At 45.1% G+C, this 22,468-nt stretch overlaps 1 protein-coding gene across 1 annotated transcript in view; it reads left to right on the forward strand.

Annotated features, from left to right (window-relative positions):
• LOC106587057 (protein kinase C-binding protein NELL1) overlaps nt 1-22,468 on the forward strand; it is a 510,579-nt gene that overhangs the window by 193,117 nt on the left and 294,994 nt on the right. The window contains exon 12 of the mRNA XM_014174942.3: nt 15,082-15,210. Within this exon, the coding sequence (XP_014030417.3) occupies nt 15,082-15,210 (129 nt within the window). The remainder of the gene's footprint in view (nt 1-15,081; nt 15,211-22,468) is intronic.

Below are 22,468 nucleotides of genomic sequence, written 5' to 3' on the forward strand. Positions count from 1 at the left end.
GGGGAGAGGATTATTTTCCCTTTCAGAATATCTCCCACTCATAACCTGCCATTATCTCCTTGGACGAGACCTTTTATATTGGATAGTCATTAAATCGGCATATTCTACCTTTTCCATTGCACTGGGATTGGATGATGTGTGTGCACGCTGTACAGTGGTTGCTCAACTAAAAGTTTTTAGATTATGCTGCGAGATTTAGAGGTAATTTGTGGTTTATTATGGTGCCCTACAGATGCTGGTTCGATACCCATGCCGGCTGCGACCGGGAGACCCATGAGGTGACGCACAATTGGCCCAGTGTCGTCCGGGTTAAGGGAGGGTTTGGCCGGCCGGGATGTCCTTGTCCAAAAAATAGGCATGGTGGGCTTTTTGTTTCTCTCCCGCTAAAAACAGAAATAAATAATTCTTAACAACAAACTGGCTTTATTTACAAATTAGTAAGAATGTCTCACCCCATGTTCAAGAATGGCCTTTTTCCCTTTATTCAGATTACAATCGCTCACTTTAGGTTATTTGAAAACAAAATAATCTCAAATATTGTTATTTTTTAAACAAAGCGATTATTATTATTAGTATTAATCCTGCATTATAATTATATAAAAGCCCCTTAGATATTCTCACAGATCAGGTTTTCCCTCACAAAAATGCCCCTTAGATATTAATTTAGAATCCTCCAATCCTCAAAATGAAATTATTGACGGAGAGTCACGTCATTGAAAAATATTTTTTGGGATATAGTGTAGGCCTACTGTAGGCGACATGAGTCTCACTAGTGTTGAGTAATGTGCTGTTAAAAGTGCTGTAGGTTTATTTATTTTATTTAACCTTTATTTTACTACATAAAGGTCTACTTACTCTGTTGATGTCTTGACCCAGTTTATGCCCTCATTTGCAATGCAAACCGTCATGAATTACTATGGGAATAAATGGAAGAGGCAAGTGGAAGGGGGGAAAAGTAAGGAACTTCTGTCAGCCCTGGAGGCCTTTTGAAAACATGTTTTCACAAGGGCTATTAGCAGAAAAACAGACACAATGTGGTCCCAAAAACACCTCTCTGACATAGGGTCCAGCATATCTCTTGATGATGATCGGTTCGGGCCGACATGAGCTGCTTTATATAATTAACATTTCATTAATTATTTATTTTTCCATATTTTCTCATTGTTTTGTGATCAAAAAATAAAATGAACATTTAAATTAAATTCTTTAGAAGTCCTGTTTAAGTAGTATTTTAGTATTTTGATACTTTGTGCAAGGCAATTGATCAGCAATAAAAACTTTGTGGATGGGGCCTCCTGAGTGGCGCAGTGGTCTAAGACACTGCATTGCTACAGATGCTGATTTGATACCCGTCCCGGCCGCGACTGGGAGACACGAGGCGACACACAATTGGCCTAGCGTCGTCCGGGTTAGGAGAGGGTTTCGCCGGGCGGTGGGCTTTTGGTTTCTCTCCCTCTAAAAACAGGGAGAGAAAACAACCGTAGCAAACTGTGAATTCTGGCGCACCCCCTTTCACCGTTAGGCACGGCCACATGGCGCACCCCCAATATCAAGGTGGACATGGGCCTATTTATATAATGCGTATGAATTTGGTGGGAAGAAATTACTAAATATTAAAGCATTAGAGTTTTAATAATTGTGTGTGTTCAATTATTTGTGACATTGTTGCATTTAAGCATATTGAAGTTTGAAACAATAAGATTTGAAGCAATAGCCTACCCGCGTGTAGTCAACTATTTCAGCACCGTTTCGCACTGCTCTGAGACAACATTTTTTACATTTTACATTTTAGTCATTTAGCAGACGCTCTTATCCAGAGCGACTTACAAATTGGTGCATTCACCTATAATATCCAGTGGAACAACCACTTTACAATAGTGCATCTAAATCTTTTAAGGGGGGGGTTAGAAGGATTACTTTATCCTATCCCAGGTATTCCTTGAAGAGGTGGGGTTTCAGGTGTCTCCGGAAGGTGGTGATTGACTCCGCTGTCCTGGCGTCGTGAGGGAGCTTGTTCCACCATTGGGGTGCCAGAGCAGCGAACAGTTTTGACTGGGCTGAGCGGGAACTGTGCTTCCTCAGAGGTAGGGAGGCGAGCAGGCCAGAGGTGGATGAACGGAGTGCCCTTGTTTGGGTGTAGGGCCTGATCAGAGCCTGAAGGTACGGAGGTGCCGTTCCCCTCACAGCTCCGTAGGCAAGCACCATGGTCTTGTAGCGGATGCGAGCTTCGACTGGAAGCCAGTGGAGAGAGCGGAGGAGCGGGGTGACGTGAGAGAACTTGGGAAGGTTGAACACCAGACGGGCTGCGGCGTTCTGGATGAGTTGTAGGGGTTTAATGGCACAGGCAGGGAGCCCAGCCAACAGCGAGTTGCAATAATCCAGACGGGAGATGACAAGTGCCTGGATTAGGACCTGCGCCGCTTCCTGTGTGAGGCAGGGTCGTACTCTGCGAATGTTGTAGAGCATGAACCTACAGGATCGGGTCACCGCCTTGATGTTGGTGGAGAACGACAGGGTGTTGTCCAGGGTCACGCCAAGGCTCTTAGCACTCTGGGAGGAGGACACAAGGGAGTTGTCAACCGTGATGGCGAGATCATGGAACGGGCAGTCCTTCCCCGGGAGGAAGAGCAGCTCCGTCTTGCCGAGGTTCAGCTTGAGGTGGTGATCCGTCATCCACACTGATATGTCTGCCAGACATGCAGAGATGCGATTCGCCACCTGGTTGTCAGAAGGGGGAAAGGAGAAGATTAATTGTGTGTCATCTGCATAGCAATGATATGAGAGACCATGTGAGGATATGACAGAGCCAAGTGACTTGGTGTATAGCGAGAATAGGAGTGGGCCAAGAACAGAGCCCTGGGGGACACCAGTGGTGAGAGCACGTGGTGCGGAGACAGATTCTCGCCACGCCACCTGGTAGGAGCGACCTGTCAGGTAGGACGCAATCCAAGCGTGCGCGGTGCCGGAGATGCCCAGCTCGGAGAGGGTGGAGAGGAGGATCTGATGGTTCACGGTATCAAAGGCAGCAGATAGGTCTAGAAGGATGAGAGCAGAGGAGAGAGAGTTAGCTTTAGCAGTGCGGAGAGCCTCCGTGACACATAGAAGAGCAGTCTCAGTTGAATGCCCAGTCTTGAAACCTGACTGATTAGGATCAAGAAGGTCATTCTGAGAGAGATAGCAAGAGAGCTGGCCAAGGACGGCGCGTTCAAGAGTTTTGGAGAGAAAGGAAAGAAGGGATACTGGTCTGTAGTTGTTGACATCGGAGGGATCGAGTGTAGGTTTTTTCAGAAGGGGTGCAACTCTCGCTCTCTTGAAGACGGAAGGGACGTAGCCAGCGGTCAAGGATGCGTTGATGAGCGAGGTGAGGTAGGGGAGAAGGTCTCCGGAAATGGTCTGGAGAAGAGAGGAGGGGATAGGGTCAAGTGGGCAGGTTGTTGGGCGGCCGGCCGTCACAAGACGCGAGATTTCATCTGGAGAGAGAGGGGAGAAAGAGGTCAAAGCACAGGGTAGGGCAGTGTGAGCAGGACCAGCAGTGTCGTTTGACTTAGCAAACGAGGATCGGATGTCGTCAACCTTCTTTTCAAAATGGTTGACGAAGTCATCCGCAGAGAGGGAGGAGGGGGGGGGAGGGGGAGGAGGATTCAGGAGGGAGGAGAAGGTAGCAAAGAGCTTCCTAGGGTTAGAGGCAGATGCTTGGAGTTTAGAGTGGTAGAAAGTGGCTTTAGCAGCAGAGACAGAAGAGGAAAATGTAGAGAGGAGGGAGTGAAAGGATGCCAGGTCCGCAGGGAGGCGAGTTTTCCTCCATTTCCGCTCGGCTGCCCGGAGCCCTGTTCTGTGAGCTCGCAGTGAGTCGTCGAGCCACGGAGCAGGAGGGGAGGACCGAGCCGGCCTGGAGGATAGGGGACAGAGGAAATCAAAGGATGCAGAGAGGGAGGAGAGGAGGGTTGAGGAGGCAGAATCAGGAGATAGGTTGGAGAAGGTTTGAGCAGAGGGAAGAGATGATAGGATGGAAGAGGAGAGAGTAGCGGGAGAGAGAGAGCGAAGGTTGGGACGGCGCAATACCATCCGAGTAGGGGGAGAGTGAGAAGTGTTGGATGAGAGCGAGAGGGAAAAGGATACAAGGTAGTGGTCGGAGACTTGGAGGGGAGTTGCAATGAGATTAGTGGAAGAACAGCATCTAGTAAAGATGAGGTCAAGCGTATTGCCTGCCTTGTGAGTAGGGGGGGAAGGTGAGAGGGTGAGGTCGAAAGAGGAGAGGAGTGGAAAGAAGGAGGCAGAGAGGAATGAGTCGAAGGTAGACGTGGGGAGGTTAAAGTCACCCAGAACTGTGAGAGGTGAGCCATCCTCAGGAAAGGAACTTATCAAGGCGTCAAGCTCATTGATGAACTCTCCAAGGGAACCTGGAGGGCGATAAATGATAAGGATGTTAAGCTTGAAAGGGCTGGTAACTGTGACAGCATGGAATTCAAATGAGGAGATAGACAGATGGGTCAGGGGAGAAAGAGAGAATGTCCACTTGGGAGAGATGAGGATTCCAGTGCCACCACCCCGCTGGCTCGATGCTCTAGGGGTATGCGAGAACACGTAGTCAGACGAGGAGAGAGCAGTAGGAGTAGCAGTGTTATCTGTGGTAATCCATGTTTCCGTCAGCGCCAGGAAGTCTAGGGACTGGAGGGTAGCATAGGCTGAGATGAACTCAGCCTTGTTGGCCGCAGACCGGCAGTTCCAGAGGCTGCCGGAGACCTGGAACTCCACGTGGGTCGTGCGCGCTGGGACCACCAGGTTAGAGTGGCAGCGGCCACGCGGTGTGGAGCGTTTGTATGGCCTGTGCAGAGGGGATTGAACAGGGATAGACAGACACATAGTAGACAAGCTACAGAAGAGGCTACGCTAATGCAAATGAGATTGGAGTGACAAGTGGACTACACGTCTCGAATGTTCAGGAAGTTAAGCTTACGTTGCAAAAATGTTATTGACTAAAATGATACAGTACTGCTGGCTGGTGGAGTAGGCTAGCTAGCAGTGGCTGCGTTGTTGACTTTGAACGTGTAGCTGGCTAGGTAACCTCGGTAGTTTCAGTACTACACCTTGTCATGATACAAAGCAACTTTGTAGCTAGCTAGCTAACATAGCACTAATCAAGACGTTCCTTGTAGTGTATTTAGTTTCAACAATGCAGCTCGTCGGTAATAGTTGGCTAGTTGGCTAGGTTAGGAAAAATGGCGTCGCGGGGGACGGAAATAGCTGGCTAGCTAACCTCGATGGCTGGCTAGCTAACAATTATCAATTAACAATTATCAAGCTATGACAAAGACAACTAGGTAGCTAGCTAGGTAACACTGCACTAGTCAAATCGTTCCGTTGTAAAGTATTAGTAACTACAGCGCTGCTAGTCGGTAACGGTTGGCTAGCTGGCAGTGGGTTAATGATGACTAGGTGTGTTGAGTAAGTCTGGCGCCGCGTCGCGGCTGGCTAGCACACCTCGATAATACTCAAACTCAAACTACACAATTATCTTAGATACAGAGACAGCAAAGACAACTATGTAGCTGGCTAACTAACACTAACGCCACACTAATCAAGTCGTTGCGTTGTAATGTAATAGTTTCTGCGGTGCTGCTAGTCGGTAGAAGTTGGCTAGCTAACAGTGATGACTAGCTAGCTAGCAGCTAGCAGTGTTGACTACGTTAGGAGGACGAAGATAGCTAGCCTCGATAATTACTCAGTTACTCTAAACTACACAATTATCTTTGATACAAAGACGGCTATGTAGCTAGCTAAGAAGAATTGCTCAGATCAAACAAATCAAGCCGTTGTAATGTAGCGAAGTGTAATATTACCTGTGGAGCAAAGCGTGCTCTCCCTCTCTCTATCTATCCATCTTGGGGACAAGATGGGGATGTCACGTTCTGACCAGTATGAGGGTTATTTTGTTAGTGTAGGCTGGTCAGGACGTGGCAGAGGGTATTTGGTTTATGTGGTTCGGGGTGTGTGTATTATGTAGAGGGTAGTTGATTTATGTATTCCGGGGTTTTTGGTCACTGCTCTGCTAGTCTATGTTCTTTCTAGTTAGTCTGTTTCTATGTTTAGTTAATTGGGGTGTGGACTCTCAATTGAAGGCAGGTGTTGTCTAGTTGCCTTTGATTGAGAGTCCTATATATTAGGGTGTGTTTGTGTTTGTAATTTGTGGGAGGTTGTCACTTGAATTGCTGTCGTTCGCCTTCAAGTCTGTATTCGTCGTCCATCATTTTGTTTGTATAAGTGTTTTCATTAAAAAGTTAATTATGAGCACTCAACCCGCTGCGCCTTGGTCCATTCCTGATGACCGTCGTTACAGGGGACTGGTCTTGATAAATTAATGCGATTTTTATTTTCAATGAATCTCCATTTGAGTATTGGTTAGACTACAATTAGGGTGTGGACATGTTATGCTCTTAGTGTTGTAGCCTACTCCCGACCGGTCAAGTTGTACAGCGCCATATTTTCAGAGGGTTTCATTTTAAATTTTTCTTGGAATAGATACACCATATATTAATCAAATTATTTAAGCTAAGTTTCTTAAAATCAATCCCATATACTATGTTCTTACAAAAAAGGTTTTAAATTCTCTAGTACAGCCAATGTTGAAGACTGTCAAATGCTTCACAAAGATGCCATCTGGTGCTCAAACTAACACTAACTTGCATGCAAATCAAATCAAATTTATTTATATAGCCCTTCGTACATCAGCTGATATCTCAAAGTGCTGTACAGAAACCCAGCCTAAAACCCCAAACAGCAAGCAATGCATGTGAAAGAAGCACGATGGCTAGGAAAAACTCCCTAGAAAGGCCAAAACCTAGGAAGAAACCTAGAGAGGAACCAGGCTATGAGGGGTGGCCAGACCTCTTCTGGCTGTGCCGGGTGGATATTATAACAGAACATGGTCAAGTTGTTAAAATGTTCATAAATGACCAGCATGGTCAAATAATAATAATCATAGTAGTTGTCGAGGGTGCAACAAGTCAGCAACTCAAGAGTAAGTGTCAGTTGGCTTTTTCATAGCCGATCTTTGAGAGTATCTCTACTGCTCCTGCTGTCTCTAGAGAGTTGAGAACAGCAGGTCGGTGACAGGTAGCACGTCCGGTGAACAGGTCAGGGTTCCATAGCCGCAGGCAGAACAGTTGAAACTGGAGCAGCAGCACGGCCAGGTGGACTGGGGACAGCAAGGAGTCATCATGCCAGGTAGTCCTGAGGCATGGTCCTAGGGCTCAGGTCCTCCGAGAGAAAGAAAGAAAGAGAGAAAGAGAGAATTAGAGAGAGCATATTTAAATTCACACAGGACACCGGATAAGACAAGAGAAATACTCCAGATGTAACAGACTGACCCTAGCCCCCCGACATATAAACTACTGCAGCATAAATACTGGAGGCTGAGACAGGAGGGATCAGAAGACACTGTGGCCCCATCCGATGATACCCCCGGACAGGGCCAAACAGGCAGGATATAACCCCACCCACTTTGCCAAAGCACAGCCCCCACACCACTAGACGGATGTCTCCAACCACCAACTTACCGTCCTAAGACAAGGCCGAGTATAGCCCGCAAGGATCTCCGCCACGGCACAACCCAAGGGGGGGGGGGGGCAAACCCAGACAGGAAGACCACGTCAGTGACTCAACCCACTCAAGTGACGCACCCCTCCCATGGACGGCATGGAAGAACACCAGTAAGCCAGTGACTCAGCCCTTGTAACAGGGTTAGAGGCAGAGAATCCCAGTGGAGAGAGGGCAACCGGCAAGGCAGAGACAGCATTAATGGCAACAATGGCTGACAATTAAATAACATGCCATGGAATTCTGCGGCAGCCTGCAAGGTGTGCTACCATATGACACAAGTTTTACCTGAAGAACAACTGTAGCCCTGCAAGTGCATGTCGTTTCTATCTCCCTCGTGGCATCAGCCAAACTTCCACCTCTGAGGTTCTGATTCTTTGTACATGTAAGACCTCTTCTGAGAAGGAGGGAGGGAGGGAGGGAGAGAAAGAGAGAATATGACAGAGAAAGAAAGACAGAGGGAGGGAGAAAGAGAGAGAAAAATGTCAGAGACAGAGAGAGGGAAAGAAAGAGACTTTTTGTCTTTAATGATATATACTCATTTAATTAAAACCTCACAACCACCATCGCCCCATCCCCCCCACTCCCCCTTTCAAAAATAAATATCTCCTTGCCCTCTACCCCTTGATACAAAACAACATCATACATCACAATAACCAAAACCTCACCACTTCTACAACCGTACAGTGAGGGAAAAAAGTATTTGAGCCCCTGCTGATTTTGTAAGTTTGCCCACTGACAAAGAAATGATCAGTCTATAAATTTAATGGTAGGTTTATTTGAACAGTGAGAGACAGAATAACAACAAAAAAATTCAGAAAAACGCATGTCAAAAATGTTATATATTGATTTGCATTTTAATGAGGGAAATAAGTATTTGACCCCCTCTCAATCAGAAAGATTTCTGGCTCCCAGGTGTCTTTTATACAGGTAACGAGCTGAGATTAGGAGCACACTCTTCAAGGGAGTGCTCCTAATCTCAGCTTGTTACCTGTATAAAAGACACCTGTCCACAGAAGCAATCAATCAGATTCCAAACTCTCCACCATGGCCAAGACCAAAGAGCTCTCCAAGGATGTCAGGGACAAGATTGTAGAACAACACAAGGCTGAAATGGGCTACAAGACCATCGCCAAGCAGCTTGGTGAGAAGGTGACAACAGTTGGTGCGATTATTCGCAAATGGAAGAAACACAAAAGAACTGTCAAGATCCCTCGGCATGGGGCTCCATGCAAGATCTCACCTCGTGGAGTTGCAATGATCATGAGAACGGTGAGGAATCAGCCCAGAACTACAGGGGAGGATCTTGTCAATGATCTCAATGTAGCTGGGACCATAGTCACCAAGAAAACAATTGGTAACACACTACGCCGTAAAGGACTCAAATCCTGCAGCGCCCGCAAGGTCTCCCTGCTCAAGAAAGCACATATACATGCCCGTCTGAAGTTTGCCAATGAACATCTGAATGATTCAGAGGACAACTGGGTGAAAGTGTTGTGGTCAGATGAGACCAAAATGGAGCTCTTTGGCATCAACTCAACTCGCCATGTTTGGAGGAGGAGGAATGCTGCCTATGACCCCAAGAACACCATCCCCACCGTCAAACATGGAGGTGGAAACATTATGCTTTGGGGGTGTTTTTCTGCTAAGGCAGCAGGACAACTTCACAGCATCAAAGGGACGATGGACGGGGCCATGCATCGTCAAATCTTGGGTGAGAACCTCCTTCCCTCAGCCAGGGCATTGAAAATGGGTCGTGGATGGGTATTCCAGCATGACAATGACCCAAAACACACGACCAAGGCAACAAAGGAGTGGCTCAAGAAGAAGCACATTAAGGTCCTGGAGTGGCCTAGCCCAGGGGTGTCAAACTCATTTTAGCTCAGGGGTCACATGGAGGAAAATCTATTCCCAAGTGGGCCGGACCGGTAAAATCATGGTATATATAACTTAAAAACAACAACTTCAGATTGTTTTCTTTGTTTTAATACGATCAACATAAAACATAAAGCTGGAGCCTGAGGACAGTGTGTCCACAATAGTACAAGCACAACATCACTATTAATCATAAAACACCTCAAGTTTATTTGAAAATTCTAAAGAAAAAGAACACACAAACACACAATGCCTCAGTGATTCACAGAAGTATATCACAGATCACAGAACTATATCAGGGTGTCTCATGCAGCACTTTAAGTGGGGTTTCATAGTTTATTTGACTCCTGATACCTGGCATCTTTTAGCTTTCACCAGCGCATCAATATCAGGCGTCACATCCTGAGTGGCAGCCAACTTCAGGATGTGATTCAAGTGCTTGTGCGTGAGCCTTGAGCGCAGCTTTGTTTTATGTATGCTCATTACAGAGAAAACTTGCTCACAAAGATATGTGGTTCCAAACATGCACAACAATTTTGCAGCGAGGGCTGTCAAGTTGGGGTGACCAGCTGCGGCAAATTTGCCCTTCATATCCGAGTCACACTGCAAGTCTATTATTTCAAGTTGGATGCTGACGGGCAGATCAGAGGGATTCACGGTGAATGGCGAGCAAAAAACGTTGAAGTCTTTCTCCAGTTCACCAAAAATCTGAAAGCGTTGCTCAAACTCCCGTAACAGTCCCGTTATGTTATCTTTGAACAGCTTCATGTCTGCCACATGTTGGGTCGCGCACACATTTTTCAGACAGGGGAAGTGAGCTGCATCACCACCGGCGAGTTGCGTCTCCCACAATGACAGCTTCAACTTGAAAGAACGTACGCTGTCATAATACTGCGTGACGACTTTGTTGCGCCCTTGCAGCTGTTTGTTCAAGTTATTCAGGTGCTCTGTAACATCCACCATAAATGCAAGGTCCTGCATCCATTCTGCGGAATGAAATTCTAACACTGGTTTGCCCTTTTCTTCCATGAACTGTTCAATTTCTTCTCGTAAATCAAAGAAACGCCTAAGCACAGCACCTCGGCTTAACCATCTTACCTCAGTGTGGTATGGCAGGCCATAGATGTGGTCTTTCTCTCTGAGAAGGCTGTCAAACTGACGGTGATTCAGGCTTCTGGATCGGATGAAATTAACAGTTTGGATGACCACCTTCATGACGTTATCCATCTTTAATGACTTGCAACACAAAGCCTCCTGGTGCAAAATACAGTGAAAAGTCCAAAAATCACGTCCTCCATTTGCAGATTGCACTTTCTCTCTGAACTTTGTCACAACGCCTGCTTTTTTCCCGATCATTGAGGGCGCACCATCTGTAGCCGGGCTGACAGTGCGGGACCAGTCCACTCCGACCCTGTCCAGCGCGCCGACGAGTGCGGTGAAAATATCAGCTGCTGTTGTTGTATCTGTCATCGGCACCAACTCCACGAACTCCTCGGTGACGGTCAATGTGTCATCAACTCCGCGGATGAAAATGGCCAGTTGTGCAACATCTGTAATGTCCGTGCTTTCATCAATTGCAACTGAAAACCCAATAAATTACTTTACTTTTTGCTTCAACTGGCTGTCCAAATCCACTGAAAGATCTGAAATCCTGTCTGCAACTGTGTTTCTTGTCAGGCTGATATTTGCAAAAGCCTGGCGCTTTTCAGGGCACACAATCTCCGCTGCCTTCATCATGCATGTTTTTAGAAATTCACCCTCACTAAATGGTTTTGAAGCCACTGCGATTTCATTAGCAATGAGGTAGCTAGCTTTCACTGCAGCGTCACTGATGTCTCGGCTGTGAGTAAACACAGACTGCTGTTTCTTCAGACCCGCCAACAGTTCATTCACCTTCTCTCTTCTCCGGTGTCCTTGAAAGTTGTCATATTTGTTGGCATGAAGACTCACATAGTGGCGACGAAGGTTATACTCTTTCAGCACTGCAACATGCTGTGAACACACCAAACATACAGCTTACCCATTCAATTCCGTGAATAAATAGGAGGATGACCATTTTTCTTGGAACACTCTGCACTCTGCGTCCACTTTTCTCTTTTTTGACAGAGACATATTGGGGCAATGAGGGTGCCAAAGCACATAATGTTAAAAGTAGAAGCCGTAATAAATATCGCGGGCAAAACAAAGTAGCTCATCCGGACTGGCTGCACTTGCTTGACCTACTTGCTCTGCTCCGGTATAAACAGTTTGCTTGCTTAACACAATTGCTAATGCGCCATCCAGTGGACGCAATTGGAACAGCAGTTTCTTTTATTGAAAAATTGCAGCTCATTATTATACTTTACAAAATCATCTCGCGGGCCGGATTAAACCCCTTTGCGGGCCTGATTCGGCCTGCGGGCCGGACGTTTGACACCCCTGGCCTAGCCAGTCTCCAGACCTTAATCCCATAGAAAATCTGTGGAGGGAGCTGAAGGTTCGAGTTGCCAAATGTCAGCCTCGAAACCTTAATGACTTGGAGAAGAGGAGTGGGACAAAATCCCTCCTGAGATGTGTGCAAACCTGGTGGCCAACTACAATAAACATCTGACCTCTGTGATTGCCAACAAGGGTTTTGCCACCAAGTACTAAGTCATGTTTTGCAGAGGGGGTCAAATACTTATTTCCCTCATTGAAATGCAAATCATTTTTGACATGCGTTTTTCTGGATTTTTTTTTTGTTATTCTGTCTCTCACTGTTCAAATAAACCTACCATTAAAATTATAGACTGATCATTTCTTTGTCAGTGGGCAAATGTACAAAATCAGCAGGGGATCAAATACTTTTTTCCCTCACTGTATATCCAACCCATCTTCCCCAGCTATACAGACGGCCTCACCAACACACCATATCTCCTGAAACATCTCCACACTTTTTATCATTTTATAGAACTCAAATTCCACTCTAAGGTGCGCAGATACCATCCCATTAAATAATAGTAAAGGGTCTGTTATCCCCCCACCTTTGACCCTGTTCCTCCTTGTTAGCCAAATAACCAACTTTGCCTGAGCAAACAAAAATTCAAACACACATTTGGCCTTTTCCTTATTCGAATACCTGTACTCCATTATAAACATCCCAACAGTAAACTCCACTTTTTATCATTTTATAGAACTCAAATTCCACTCTAAGGTGCGCAGATACCATCCCATTAAATAATAGTAAAGGGTCTGTTATCCCCCCACCTTTGACCCTGTTCCTCCTTGTTAGCCAAATAACCAACTTTGCCTGAGCAAACAAAAATTCAAACACACATTTGGCCTTTTCCTTATTCGAATACCTGTACTCCATTATAAACATCCCAACAGTAAACTCCACTTTTTATCATTTTATAGAACTCAAATTCCACTCTAAGGTGCGCAGATACCATCCCATTAAATAATAGTAAAGGGTCTGTTATCCCCCCACCTTTGACCCTGTTCCTCCTTGTTAGCCAAATAACCAACTTTGCCTGAGCAAACAAAAATTCAAACACACATTTGGCCTTTTCCTTATTCGAATACCTGTACTCCATTATAAACATCCCAACAGTAAACTCCACCCCCCCTACCTCTCACACAGACAATCCAACAGAGACATTAATGCCATTAACCTGGCACACACAGAAAACACATGATGCACAGTTTCACTCATGACACAGAAAGGACACACCTGTCCGACTCCTGGGTCGCCCCATGCCAACCAGCTATTAGTGGCCAGGTCTCCATGTAGAACCCTCCACTGGAGGTCCCCTGATATTTTTGGTACTGGGAGTTTGTAGAGCCTTTCCATCTAAAACCCACCACACTCTCCGCCACACATATCCCCTGCCACTGATGTGCCTTCACTCCTGTTAGGCTCCTAATGTTCCTCACTTTAATGCAGAGGTTGTAGAGGGCTTTACCTCCCACCCCCTCAAACTCCCCCAGGGCTTGGAGTGTTAAAATGTAACAAGTCCTCCATACCCCCTTGCCAGTTCCCAGTCTCTGCTGTCATCTGCAGTGGTGGAAACATTGTGTCCCCTCCCCCTTTGGCTGCTCCAACACCCCCCTTACCGGCTCAGACAGTGCCTCCTGGACCTCCCCCAGGAATTTCTCCAGCAGCCTAAGAGTTGTTAGTCCTGTATGTTGTGCCAGGACTTCTGGGGCTTTCCACCCCTCCTCCCGCCGCAGCCGAAGATCACCCAGTAAACCCGCTACCATCAGTCGCTTCTGAACCGATCTCAAAAGGATGTCTGGATTGTGGAAGATAGGCTCCTCCTACACCCACAGCACAGGCTCCAAAGCGCCTTCTCGTGTGGTCCTTAGCAGCTACCAGGCCCTCAGCACCGCAGAGTAAAAATCAGAGAGACCTGCTGTACTCAGCCTCTCCAGCCTCATGAGGAACAGCTGCCGGTCCAACCCTAATCCATCAGCATGCATTCTGGTTCCCTCCAGCCGACATCAGTATGGTACAGCAGTCTCTGCGACACCTTTAGTTGTAATGCAGCCACCCTGCTCTCCAGTTCTACCAGGCCCTGTCCTCCTTCATGGACAGACATGTACAACACTGCCTGACTAGAAAAAATCCAGCAGCTTGTGTTGCAGGTCTGTGAGCAGACCGGCGGGGGTGTTGAGAACAGCCAGTTTATGCCACAGGAAGAATGCCACCAGGTAGTTGATTATCAGCACCCTCCCTCTATATGACACTTGGGACAGAAGCCACCTCCACCTGGCCAGTCTTGACACCACTGCCTGTGACAGCCCCTCTCAGTCCTTCCTGACCCACCTCTCCGAGCCCAGGTACACCCCCAAAATGTTAAGCCCTTCACAACTCCACTGGAAACCCCCTGGAAGTAGAGGGGGGCCCTATCTCTCCATGCTATGCTTAACAAAGTTTTGCTCTGTTATAAGTAAGGACAGAGCCCTCCATACGGCATCTCAACTACAAAAACCTTTCAGAATGCACTGAAAGAGAAAGAGAGGGAGAGAGAATGTAGAATGCTAATGGTTCCCTAAGCACTGAGGTTCAGAGGGGGGTTTCACAGAGAGTTGGACTGGCGCTACTCATTACTGGGAATGAAGGGATAGATGGGTTCAGATCAAGAGAGGAGACGACTGAGTCGTCTACTGTACATGCAGGCCTGTGTCTGCCTGCCTGCCTGTCTGTGTCTGTCAGTCATCTGTCTCTGTCTGTCTGTCTGTCTGTCTGGTTGTCTGGTAGATTGGCTGTCTGTCTGTGTGCACCTGTTTGATGGATTACACTCGCTCTTCTCAGCAGGCATTTTTCCTGTAGATTATTTATTGTATATGTGTGTTTGTCTGGGGAAAGCTACGAACTCAAAGCGTTCCACAAAATCATAGCGTTTCCATGCCCCATTCTTTGCTCTTGATACTATAGTTTTGTGAACTTTGAGTTTGTGTTAGAATATGTTGATTGATCAACAACAAATTCTCAAATTCCTGAAAATTTGATTTTGGGTTACAAGCTTTTTCCAGGAATGCCGGCTCATTTTCTACCTCACCACTTTGCCCAACCCCACTGTCAGCACCCTGTGTGATCTCAGTCAAACCCAGACTGTTGAATCAGAAGTTTGTCCCCCTCTCTCCCAGGCTACGACTTCTGCTCAGAGGGACTCATTTGTGGGGAAAATTCGGAGTGTAAAAACCGGAATACCAGAGCGGAGTGTGAGTGCAAGAGCGGCTTTGTCTCCATCCACGGGGACTCCACATACTGTGAAGGTAGGCAGCTGTGAACTATTTGACTGGGTCTTGGGGTAGAAGACTCTGAACTAGCTGGGTGTATGACGGGTAGACTTAGAGCTTGTTTTGTGTAAGTGGAAGTTGTATTTCTTTATTGCAAAGAGGACTAGGAGTAGAGTGAAGTTGCCCCTGTATGCTGATCTTGGGTCAGTTTAGCATTTCCCCCACTAATGGTTAAGGTTGTGGGAGGGGAAGCTGATCCTAGATCTGTACCTAGATTCCTGAATTATAGTGAATTATATTATCTCTATGGTTGAGTGGATATGTGGGTATCTGAGATGCCTGGCCCATTCCATACAGTAGATGACTGAGAGAGAGCTTGGCTGATGAGATTTTCAACTACCTCTGGCTTTAGCAGGACATTTAATAAACAAAATGTATTCGTTCAGTACTTGTATTTAAGTCCTGTGTAGCTCAGTTGGTAGAGCATGGTGTTTGCAATGCCAGGGTTGTGGGTTCAATTCCCACCTGGGACGAGTATGGAGAAAAAAAAAAATGAAATGTATGCATTCACTACTGTAAGTTGCTTTGGAAAAGAGCGTCTGCTAAATGACTTAAAAAAATAAATAAAAAAAAAAACACCAGCTACTCTTCCTAAGGTCCAAAAACGTTAAGGCAATTACTTATAAAACAAAATATAAAGCAGTTCATCATATAACATTATTACACCACTACATATCTACAATACAAGATGTATAATACCACCATACAACAATATTACAGTAAGTACCTTTGTGTGTGTCTCTTCACAGTCCCTGCTGTTCCATAAGGTGTATTGTTACCATTTTTTTTTAAATCTGATTCTACTGCTTTCATCAGTTACCTGATGTGGAATAGAGTTCAATGTAGTTATGGCTCTATGTAGTACTGTGCGCCTCCCATAGTCTGTTATGGACTTGGGGATTGTGAAGAGACCTCTGGTGTTATGTCTTGTGGGGTGTGCATGGGTGTCCGAGCTGTGTGCTAGTATTTTAAACAGACAGCTCGGTACATTCAGCCTGTCAACACTTCTTACAAAAACCAGTATTGATGAAGTCAATCTCTCCTCCACTTAGAGCCATGAGAGATTGACATGCATATCATTAATGTTAGCTCCCAGTGTACTTTAAGGGCCATCTGTGCTGCCCTGTTCTGAGCCAAATGTAATTTTCCTAAGTCCTTCTTTGTGGCACCTGACCACACTACTGAACTGTAGTCCAGGTGTGACTAAACTAAGGCCTGTTGGACCTGCCTTGTTGATAATGTTAAGAAGGCAGATCAGCGGTTTATTATTGACAGACTTCTCGCCATCTTAGCTACTGTTTTATCAATATGTTTTGACCATGACAGTTTACAGTCCAGGGTTACTCCTAGCAGTTTAGTCACCTCAATGTGCTCATTTTCAACATTATTCATTACAAGATTTAGTTGAGGTTTAGGGTTTAGTGAATGATTTGTCCCAAATACAATGCTTTTAGTTTTTGAAATATTTAGCAATAATGTATTCCTTGCCACCCATTCTGAAACTAACTGCAGCTCTTTAAGTGTTGCAGTCATTTCAGTAGCTGTAGTAGCTGATGTGTATAATGTTGAGTCATCTGCAGTGCTGTGAAAAAGTATTTGCCCCCTTCCTGATTTCTTATTTGTTTGCACATTTGTCACACTTAAATGTTTCAGATCATCACACAAATGTAAATATTACACAAAGATAACCAAAGTAAACACAAAATTCCGTTTTTAAGTGATGATTTTATTTATGAAGGGAAAAAAGCTATCCAAACCTTCATGGCCCTATGTGAAAAAGTAATTGCCCCCTAAACCTAATAACTGGTTGTGCCACCCTCAGCGGCAACAACTGCAATCAAGCGTTTGCGATAACTGGCAATGAGTCTTTCCTATCGCTGTGGAGGAATTTTAGCACTAAGGGACAGTTGAGTTGGATTACGGGTATAAGAGTCTCTAGGCTGTTTTAGTTGTTATGGATTCAGGGGTATGAGACACTTGGCCTTTCTATGGGCTTATTGGGTTGTACCAGAGGGCTCATTGGCGTAGGAGACTAGTGCTGATTCATTTGGCTTAATATGATTACAGTATGTTGAGCCTATGGCAACAGTAGGAGGGCCCTTTGAGTGGGCCTACTGGTGTGGAGCTTTGGACACTGATGGGCTCTTGTTTACTGGGAACAGGTGTGGGATCTTAATTTGATCACCCTGTTGCAGGAGAACGTGCCTGCAATGCAGGGAATTTAAAACGTGTAGTGTTTTTGAGGTTTAAAAAGGCTTCTGAAGTTTGCGATTTCCACTTAGACATGTTTCCTTACGAGGAATATAGCAATCCTTACAAAAATGACCATTCATTATGATCCACATAAAAATTCAACTTTCCTGTTGCTGCAGGATTATTTTCCTGCTTTAGCAAACTGGCTCAAATTAAGATCTTACATCTGTAGAAGTGAGAGCCTGGTTCCTAATCAGTTGTTTCATGTTTAGAAAACTATGGGCACCATAGAGTGGATTTATGGCATACCAGGACCAGTCCTCAGTGGCTGATGTCACACTATCTATTTCTTGCTCCCTCTAACGCTCTGTCTCTTTCTTTCTGTCATTCATTCAATCAATCAATCAATCAAATGTATTAATAAAGCCCTTCTTACATCAGCTGATGTCACAAAGTGCTGTGCAGAAACCTAGCCTAAAACCCCAAACAGCAAGCAATGCAGGTGTAGAAGCACGGTGGCTAGGAAAAGCTCCCTAGAAAGGCCAGAACCTAGGAAGAAACCTTGAGAGGAACCAGGCTATGAGGGGTGGCCAGTCCTCTTCTGGCTGTGCCGGGTGGAGATTATAACAGAACATGGCCAAGATGATCAAATGTTCATAAATGACCAGCAGGGTAAAATAATGATAATCACAGTGCTTGTAGAGGGTGCAACAGGTCAGCACCTCAGGAGTAAATGTCAGTTGGCTTTTAATAGCCGATCATTTAGAGTATCTCTACCGCTCCTGCTGTCTCTAGAGAGTTGAAAACAGCAGGTCTGGGACAGGTTGCATGTCCGGTGAACAGGTCAGGGTTCCATAGCCGCAGGCAGAACAGTTGAAACTGGAGCAGCAGCATGGCCAGGTGGACTGGGGACACCAAGGAGTCATCAGGACAGGTAGTCCTGAGGCATTGTCCTAGGGCTCAGGTCCTTCGAGACAGAGAAAGATAGAGAGAGCATACTTAACCTCTATGGGCTAGGTGGGACGCTAGCGTCCCCCCCGTGGTGCACTCCATCAACAGCAGGTGCATTTCAAGAGCGGCAAATTTGAATCCAAATAAATGTCAAAATTCAAATTTTTCAAACATACAACTATTTTACACCCTTTGAAAGATAAACATCTCCTTAATCTAACCACGTTTTACGATTTCAAAAAGGTTTTACGGCGAAAGCATAAATTTAGAGTATGTTAGGACAGTACATTTACAATAGTTGTGTGTAATGTTTTGTCAATTCAAAGACAGGGTCACCAAAACCATAAAACCAGCTAAAATGATGCACTAACCTTTTACAATCTCCATCAGATGACACTCCTAGGACATTATGTTAGACAATGCATGCATTTTTAGTTCTATCAAGTTCATATTTATATCCAAAAACAGCGTTTTACTATGGCATTGATGTTGAGGAAATCGTTTCCCTCCAATAACCGGCAGTCAAGTCAACACCACAAATTAAATAATTAAAATTAGAAAACATTGGTAAAATATTATATTGTCATTTAAAGAATTATAGATTTACATCTCTTGAACGCAATCAACTTGCCAGATTTAAAAATAACCTTACTGGGAAATCACACTTTGCAATAATCTGAGCACTGCGCCCAGAAAAATACGCGTTGCGATACAGACTAGACGTCATGTTGGGGAGATCTAAAATCGAAAATACTATGTAAATAATCCATTACCTTTGATTCTCTTCATCAGATGTCACTTCCAGGTATCACAGGTCCATAACGAATGTAGTTTTGTTCAAAAAAGCTCATCATTTATGTCCAAAAATCTCCGCCTTGTTAGCACATGATCTAAGCCAGCCGGACTTCTCGTCATGAACGAGGGGAAAAAATATATTTACGTTCGTTCAAACATGTCAAACGTTGTATAGCATAAATCATTAGGGCCTTTTTTAACCAGAACATGAATAATATTCAAGGTGGACGAATGCATACTCTTTTATAACGTATTGGAACGAGGGTACCCAACATGAACTCGCGCGCCAGGTGTCTAATGGGCCATCATCGTTCCATGGCTCTTGTTCGGTCAGATCTCCCTCCAGAAGACTCAAAACACTTTGTAAAGGCTGGTGACATCTAGTGTAAGCAATAGGAAGTGCCAAAATATTCCTCAGCCCCTGTGTTTTTCAATGGGATAGGTTTAAAGGTAATACAACACATCAGGTATCCACTTCCTGTCAGAAAATGTCTCAGGGTTTTGCCTGCCAAATGAGTTCTGTTATACTCACAGACACCATTCAAACAGTTTTAGAAACTTTAGAGTGTTTTCTACCCATATATAATAAGTATATGCATATTCTAGTTACTGGGTAGGATTAGTAACCAGATTAAATCGGGTACATTTTTTTTATCCAGCCGTGCAAATACTGCCCCCTAGCCCTAACAGGTTAAATTCACACAGGTCACCGGATGAGACAGGAGAAATACTCCAGATATAACAGACTGACCCGAACCCCCCGACACAAACTTCTGTAGTATAAATACTGGAGGCTGAGACAGGAGGGGTTGCGATGATTCCCCCGGACAGGGCCAAACAGGCAGGATATAACCCCACCCACTTTGCCAAAGCACAGCTCTCACACCACTAGAGGGATATCTTCAACCACCAACTTATCATCCTGAGACAAGGCCGAGTATAGCCCACAAAGATCTCCGCCACGGCACAACCCAAGGGGGGGCGCCAACCCGGACAGGAAGATCACGTCAGTGACTCAACCCACTCAAGTGACGCACCCCTCCTAGGGATGGCATGGAAGAGCACCAGTAAGCCAGTGACTCAGCCCCTGTAATAGGGTTAGAGGCAGAGAATCCCAGTGGAGAGAGGGGAACCGGCCAGGCACACAGCAAGGGGCGGTTCGTTGCTCCGGTGCCTTTCTGTTCACCCTCAGACTCCTGGGCCAAACTACACTCAATCATAGGACCTACTGAAGAGATGAATCTTCAATAAAGACATATAGGTTGAGATCGAGTCTGCATCTCTCACATTGGTAGGCAGACCATTCCATAAAAATGGAGCTCTATAGGAGAAAGCCCTGCCTCCAGCTGTTTGCTTAGAAATTCTAGAGACGGTAAGGAGGCTTGCGTCTTGTGATCGTAGCATACATGTAGGTATGTACGGCTGGACCAAATCGTAAACATAGGTAGGAGCAAGCCCATGTAATGCTTTGTAGGTTAGCAGTAACACCTTGAAATCATCCCTTGCCTTAACAGGAAGCCAGTGTAGAGAGGCTAGCAATGGATTAATATGATCACATTTTTTGGTTCTAGTCAAGATTCTAGCAGCTGTGTTTAGCATTAACTGAAGTTTATTTAGTGCTTTTTCGGGGTAGCCAGAAAGTAGAGCATTGCAGTAGTCTAACCTAGAAGTGACAAAAGCATGGATTAATTTTTCTGCATAATTTTGGGACAAAGTTTCAGATTTTTGCAATGTTATGTAGATGGAAAAAAGCTGTCATTGAAACAGTCTTGATATGTCCGTCAAAAGAGAGATCAGGGTCCAGAGTAACGCCGAGTTTTTTCAGTTTTATTTGAGACGACTGCACAACCATCAATTTACAGTTGATTTGTCAGAGGACAAACCATCCACAGAGACAAATTGATATCTTTCCGACAGATAAGATATAAAGCAGGCCAGAACTTGTCCGTGTAGGTCAATTTGGGTTTCCAATCTCTCCAAAAGAATGTGGTGATTGATGGTATCAAATGCAGCACTAAGGTCTAGGAGCACGAGGACAGATGCAGAGCCTCGGTCTGACACCATTAAAAGGTCATTTACCACCTTCACATGTGCAGTCTCAGTGCTATGATGGGGTCTAAAACCAGACTGAAGCGTTTCGTATACATTGTTTGTCTTCAGGAAGGCAGTGAGTTGCTACGCAATAGCTTTTTCTAAAAGTTTTGAGAGGAATGGGAGATTCGATATAGGCCAATAGTTTTTTTAAATATTTGTTTGGCTTTTTCAAGAGAGGCTTTATCACTGCCACTTTTAGTGAGTTTGGTACACATCCGGTGGATAGAGAGCCGTTAATTATGTTCAACAAAGGAGCGCCAAGCACAGGAAGCAGCTCTTTCAGTAGTTTAGTTGGAATAGGGTCCAGTATGCAGCTTGAATGTTTAGAGGCCGTGATTATTTTCATCAATGTGTCAAGAGATAAAAAACTTGGGTGTCTCCCTTGATCCTAGGTCCTGGCAGAGTTGTGCAGACTCAGGACAACTGAGCTTTGGAGGAATACGCAGATTTAAAGAGGAGTCCATAACTTGCTTTCTACTGATCATGATCTTTTCCTCAAAGAAGTTCATGAATTTGTCACTGCTGAAGTGAAAGCCATCCTCTCTTGGGGAATGCTGCTTTTTAGATAGCTTTGCGACAGTTTAAAAAATCCATTTTGGATTGTTCTTATTTTCCTCAATTAAGTTGGAAAAGTAGGATGATTGAGCAGCAGTGAGGGCTCTTCGATACTGCATGGTACTGTCTTTCCAAGCTAGTCGGAAGACTTCCAGTTTGGTGTAGCGCCATTTCCATTCCAATTTTCTGGAAGCTTGCTTTAGAACTCAGGTATTTTCTGTATACCAGGGAGCTAGTCTCTTATGACAAATGTTTTTTGTTTTTAGGGGTGCGACTGTGTCTAGGGTATTGCACAAGGTTAAATTGAATTCCTCAGTTAGCTGGTTAACTGATTTTTGTACTCTGACGTCCTTAGGTAGGCGGAGGAAGTCTCGAAGGGCATCTAGGAATCTTTGGGTTGTCAGAGAATTTATAGCACGACTTTTGATGATCCTTGGTTGGGGTCTGAGCAGATTATTTGTTGTGATTGCAAACGTAATAAAATGGTGGTCCGACAGTCCAGGATTATGAGGAGAAACATTAAGATCCACAACATTTATTCCACGGGACAAAACTAGGTCCAGAGTATTACTGTGGCAGTGAGTAGGTCAGGAGACATGTTTGACTAAACCCACTGAGTCAAAAGCCTTTTGGAATAGGTCTGTGG

This window comes from Salmo salar, chromosome 26 (assembly GCF_965601325.2).
Source record: "Salmo salar chromosome 26, fSalSal1, whole genome shotgun sequence".
Taxonomy (NCBI): domain Eukaryota; kingdom Metazoa; phylum Chordata; class Actinopteri; order Salmoniformes; family Salmonidae; genus Salmo; species Salmo salar.